We start from the raw sequence: 5,919 nt of genomic DNA, 5'->3' as shown, positions 1-5,919 counted from the left end.
ATGTATTTTCTCCTTTTTAACCATCCACCCCACACTCTAAGCATTGCTTTCCCTCAAGCAATTATATTCTTAGAAGAAGACGAATGAAAAAGATAAAATAATAAAAATAAAGTAAAGGAAAGAAAATGCAAACTTGAAACTCGGGTTGCCTCCCAAGAAGCGCTTCTTTTTAAGGAGTCATTAGCTGGACTCCTCCCCTTCTAGGCAGTTGCAATCCCTTCCAGCAACATCAATTCTTCCATACCTTCATTCTTGGGGACTCCTTCTTCATAATTGTTGACCCTATGTCCATTGACCTTGAAAGGTGTTCCATCTCTTAACAATATCTCTATAGCACCATGTGGAAACACAATCTTCACCAGAAAAGGACCATCCCATCTTGACTTGAGTTTTCCCGAGAAAAGCTTTAGCAGTGAATTAAAGAGCAACACCTTTTGGCCTTCATGAAATTCTTTATTTTCTTTTATCCTCTTGTCATGCCACATCTTTGTCTTCTCTTTATAGATCAACGAACTAGAGTATGCATCATTTCTAAGCTCCTCAAGAGCATTCATTTGCAATAACCGGTTTCTCTTGAGTTCCTCCATGTTGAAGTTGCACATCTTTAAAGCCCAAAAAGCTTTATGATATATCTCCATCGGAAAATGGCATTGCTTTCCATAAACTAACATATATGGTGTAGTACCAATAGGCATTTTGAAAGCTGTACGAAAGGCCCAAAGCGCATCATCTAGCTTATCTGACCATTCTTTGCGATTGCTCCCCACCGATTTCTCCACGATTTGATTTAAAGCTCGATTTGTCACTTCGGTTTGTCCACTAGTTTGTGGATGGTAGGATGTAGAAAATTTATGGGTTACCCCATATTTCCTTAGCACCTTCTCTAGTTGATCATTGGCAAAATGCATGCCTCGGTCACTTATAAGAGCTTTTGGGACTCCAAATCGTGAAAATAACTTCTTTAAAAACTGCACCACTACCCGACCGTCATTAGTTGGTAACGCTTGTGCCTCCGCCCATTTGGATACATAATCCACCGCCACCAATATGTATTGTTTGCCTTTAGACATAGGAATTGTTCCCATGAAGTCAATCCCCCACACATCAAATACTTCGCACACTTGGATACTATGTCGTGGCATTTCATTTCGAGATGAAATGTTTCCCACTCTTTGACAAGCATCACACTCTTTGACAAATTGGGCTGCATCTTTAAAAATTGTGCGCCAATAGAACCCAATGTCAAAGATCTTCTTTGCACTGTAATGTGCTCCATGATTTCCACCCGTGGGCCCGCTATGACAATGCTCTAATATTTTATGGCTTTCATTCCCAAACACGCATCTTCGTATGATCCCATCCGCGCAGCTTCGAAAAAGATATGGTTCATCCCAAAACTAATATTTTATCTCGGAAAAGAATTTCTTCTTTTGTTGAGTTGTGAGATCTTTTGGGATGTAATTTCTAGCTAAGTAGTTAGCTATATTTGCAAACCATGGTTCTTCTCCCACGGTCATCATAATATACTCGTCCGGAAAATCATCGCCAACTCTATCTTCGTGCAATCGTGGCTTTTGAAGCCTTGACAAGTGGTCAACTACTACATTCTCCATTCCCTTTTTTTCTCATATCTCTATGTCAAACTCTTGAAGAAGTAGCACCCATCGTATCAGTCTTGGCTTGGCATCCTGTTTGGCAAATAAATACTTGATAGCAGAGTGGTCATGAAAAACGGTTGTTTTAGATAAAACTAAATAAGGACGGAACTTATCAAAAACATACACCACAACTAATAATTCTTTTTCCGTGGTGGTGTAATTTTGTTGGGCTGGATTTAGATTCTTGCTAGCATAATATATGGGTCAAAAGTGCTTATCAACCTTTTGAGCAAGGACAGCTCCTAATGCAAAGTCACTAGCATCACACATAATTTCAAAGGGTAAACTCCAATTTGGTGCAACAATGATCGGGGCATTATTTAATTTTTCCTTTAAAAATTCAAATGCCTCTAAACACTCTTTAGTAAAATTAAGTGGTGCATCTTTTAATAGTAATTGTGTTAAAGGTCTAGTTATTTTAGAAAAATCTTTTATAAAACGCCGGTAAAAACCTGTGTGTCCTAGAAAACTTCTAATGCCCGTCACATTAGTTGGTCGGGGTAATTTGGCAACGGTGTCAATCTTTTCCCGATCCACTTCAATTCTCATTTTGGAAACCTTGTGGCCTAACACTATACCCTCCTTAACCATAAAGTGACATTTCTCCCAGTTGAGGACCAAGTCGGTTTTTTCACACCTAGCAAGCATTAAGTCAAGATTTGTGAGACAATCATGGAAAGAAGATCCACAAACAGAAAAGTCGTTCATAAAAACTTCCATGAATTTTTCCACCATATCGTGGAATATGGCTGTCATACACCTTTGAAAAGTCGCGGGTGCATTGCATAGCCCAAAGGGCATGCGCCTATAAGCAAAAGTCCCACTTGGGCAAGTAAATGTGGTCTTTTCTTAGTCCATTGGGTCTATGGGTATTTGGACATAACCCGAGAATCCGTCTAGAAAGCAATAGTAACTATGGCCCGACAATCTTTCTAACGTTTGATCAATAAAAGGTAAGGGAAAATGGTCTTTATGAGTGGCATCATTTTGCCTTCGATAATCGATGCACACTCTGCAACCGGTTATCGTTCGTTTCGGAATTAGCTCGTCCTTTTCGTTGGTTATGACCGTCATCCCTCCTTTCTAGGGCACCACTTGGACCGGACTCACCCACGGACTGTCGGAAATGGAATAGATAATTCCCGCATCTAAGAGTTTAACCACTTCCTTCTTGACCACTTCTTGCATATTCGAGTTTAATCTTCTTTGGTGCTGTACAACCGACTTTGCTCCTTCTTCCAGATTGATCTTGTGAGAGCAATAAGATGAGCTTATTCCCTTGATGTCGGTGATGCTCCATGCTATGGCCCGCTTCTGCTTGTTCAACACTTGCACGAGCTCTTCCTTTTTAGATTTGGATAGGTCAGAGGCTATGATTACTTGCTTTTGGTTGGCATCTTCAAGGAAAGCATACTCCAAATGTTCTGGTAACTTTTTGAGCTCAAATTTTTGGTTCTGACTGTTGTACTCGCCGAGTGCAGGTAAGGTACTCGGCGATTTTGTGGCTGCATTTATGAATTCTGCCTTTTCTAAGGAGGAAGTCGGCGAGTAGGGCTCTCAGATTGCCTGACTATTTCTTCAAACTCAGCTTCTTCTAGCAGCCTTTCGATCTCCATTAAGTCTTTTTCTGCATCAAATTCTTCATCAAAAATTGTGGACTTGCTGGAATCTTCACTTACGCATTCCTCCAATAGTTCATCTAGCATGTCAATTGAGAACGTCGTGTCATCAATGTTCCTTGCATACTTCATGGCTTGATCAACACCAAAAGTTACAGAATCATCACCTACCCGCAAAGTAAGCTTTGAATCCCTCATGTCTACTATAGCACTCGTAGTGTTGAGGAAGGGTCTTCCAAGGATGATCGGGACTTGAAGATCTTCCTCCATATCTAGAATTATAAAATCAGCAGGAAAGACGAATTTGTCGACCTTGACCAGTAAGTCCTCGCATATGCCTCTTGGGAAAGTGACTGTCTTGTTTGCTAAGTGAATTGCCATGCGAATTGGCCTTGGTTCCGGGAGATCCAGCTTCTTCAAGAATGAATATGGAATTAGGTTCACACTTGCCCCCGAATCGGCTAAGGCATCAATGGTAGCCAAGTTGCCAAATTATCAAGGTAGAGTTAAGCTCCCCGTGTCACCCTTCTTCTTTGGTAGCTTATTTAGCATAGCAGCTTAGCAGTTTTCATTAAGCACTACCTTCTTCACTTCTTCCATCTTCCTTCGATCAGTGAGAAGTTCCTTAAGGAACTTAGCATATTTGGGCATTTGGACGACAGCTTCAATGAAGGGTATGTTGATTTGAAGAGCCTTGATATGATCTAGAAACTTCTGGTACTCATTTTCCTGCTTCTCCTTCTTAGCTCGGGCTATGTATGGCATTGGAGGCTGATAAAGCTTTTCAGGGACCTGTTCCTTCGGATTTGGCAGTGTACTCGCCGAGTCCATATTTGGTACTCGGTGAGTAGAGCTGCTAGATTGAAGATTTTGATTTTCTGCTTGATTTTCTACCTCCTCCTTCTGTGATTCTTTAGGTGCTTTTTTCTGAATAGCAGCCAGAGGAGTGATTATTTTCCCACTTCTTCTTGTAACTATATTTATGTGCGCGCCTCGTGGGTTATTTTCGGTTTTATTAGGGAGTTCGTCCGGTGATCTTTGGTTTATTTGTTGAGCAAGTTGCCCCAGCTGCATTTCTATGTTTTAAATGGATTCTTGCTGGTTTCTAAGGTTAGTTCTTGTTTCTTGAATGGTAGCATCATGATCGCTATTTCTCTTTTCTGAATCAACTACAAATTTGGTAAGCATCTCTTCCAAACTTGGTTTTCTTTGTTGTGCCGGCTCCTCCTTTTGGTAAAAACCTCTTCCTTTCTACTTGTACTTCTCCTCCTTAGCCTTCTTGTACTCTTCATACGGGAGCCACTCTTTCTTTGGTTTTCGCCAGTCTTCTTCATATCGGTCCCCACTTAAGTAACATACTTCCACCTTTTTGTTTCCATTTTCATCCAAGTCGCAGTCTCTAGTAAGATGAGGTCCATTGCAATTTTCACAACCCACCCGAATAGCATGGATCGTTTGATCCATTTTATCCATCCTCCTATCCATGGTTTTTAGCATAGCCATGACCGCGGACAAGTCTTCAATAGTTGCATATGCCGGTCCCCTAGTAACATCATTTCTTGGGTTTTGGTATTCTCGAGAGTGCTTAGAGAATTCTTCAATTAATTCCTTGATCACTGGGGGTGGCTTCTTTGTGAGCGGGCCTTGCGAGTCAAGTAACTGCATGGTTGTGACATTGACTCCATCATAGAAAATGGAGACTTCTTGCTGGCTATTTAGGTCATGGTGTGGGCAGTTTCTTAGTAAGCTCTTGTACCTCTCCCAAGCTTCATATATTGACTCTCCAGCTTGTTGTTCAAAGTTAGCTATTGCTTTCTTCAGTTTGGCTATCTTGGAAGGTGGGAAAAAGTCATCAATGAATTCTTCTTTCATCTTGGCCCATGTGGTGACTGATCCGGGGGGAAGTGATTTGAGCCAATCTTTTGCAGCACCTTTGAATGTCACTGGAAGCATACGAAGTAGCTGAGTCTCGCGAGGCACATTTGGAACATTGAAATAACCAGCTACATCATTGACTTCATCTAAATTCTTGTAGGCATCCTCGTGGTCTTTTCCATAGAAAGGAATTTCTTTGATATGGGCGAGTATGTGGCCCTTTAGCTCGAAAGTAGCAGTAGCGGGAATTGCGGGTTGCACAAGTCCCAGGCCGGTGTCATCGCGGATCCTCTTCTTCCATTCTCCCATGGGGATTTCATCAATGTTAGCCATGGTATGAGCTAACTCGTTACCGGAATCGGAGTCGTGCCCGTATGTGGGTTCTTATTCATCCTCGGTGTCGTACTCGGTGTCTTCCTTGATCGGGTCTTCGCTTGCTAAAGATGCGATGGATGCTCTTGATTTTCTGCTCTTCTTCTTCCCAAAAACAACCTTCAAATTAGACAAAGGTGACTCCATTGGTGTATTCGAGCTTTCCACGTCCTTTCCTTTGATTTTTCTCAATGCGGATTCGGGATCTTCAAACGGGGGTACCAGCAGGGTGTTTGATCCTTTGTTCATGAAAGTCCTGAAATAAAAAAAAAAGATAAAAACATAAAAATAACAAAAAAGTGTACTAAAAAAACAAAAATTAAAAGCTAAAATCTGCTATACTCGCCGAGTATGTGAGAATGCACTCGGCGAGTAGTAGTGTACTTTTGAAAAAA

The 5,919-nt window shown here is 41.3% G+C and overlaps 1 protein-coding gene and 1 non-coding gene across 2 annotated transcripts; one reads left to right on the top strand and one right to left on the bottom strand.

Annotated features, from left to right (window-relative positions):
- Nucleotides 1-200: 200 nt before the first annotated feature.
- LOC145045711 (uncharacterized) lies at nucleotides 201-638 on the bottom strand. The gene has a single exon (XM_078994030.1). The coding sequence runs from the start codon at nucleotides 636-638 to the stop codon at nucleotides 201-203; it is 438 nt and encodes a 145-aa protein (XP_078850156.1).
- Nucleotides 639-4,994: 4,356 nt separating this feature from the next.
- On the top strand, nucleotides 4,995-5,101 carry LOC144999051 (small nucleolar RNA R71). The gene has a single exon (XR_013660577.1). It is a non-coding gene; the product is annotated as a small nucleolar RNA R71 (small nucleolar RNA).
- Nucleotides 5,102-5,919: the final 818 nt, after the last annotated feature.

This window comes from Lactuca saligna, chromosome 5 (assembly GCF_052625555.1).
Source record: "Lactuca saligna cultivar CGN05327 chromosome 5, ASM5262555v1, whole genome shotgun sequence".
Lineage (NCBI taxonomy): Eukaryota > Viridiplantae > Streptophyta > Magnoliopsida > Asterales > Asteraceae > Lactuca > Lactuca saligna.
Note: the sequence above shows the minus strand (reverse complement) of the source record. Positions and strands in the feature narration are given on the sequence as shown.

What these genes read in the sequence shown, in the direction of transcription:
- LOC145045711 (XM_078994030.1), bottom strand. Translation starts at nt 638, where the DNA reads ATGGAGATATATCATAAAGCTTTTTGGGCTTTAAAGATGTGCAACTTC.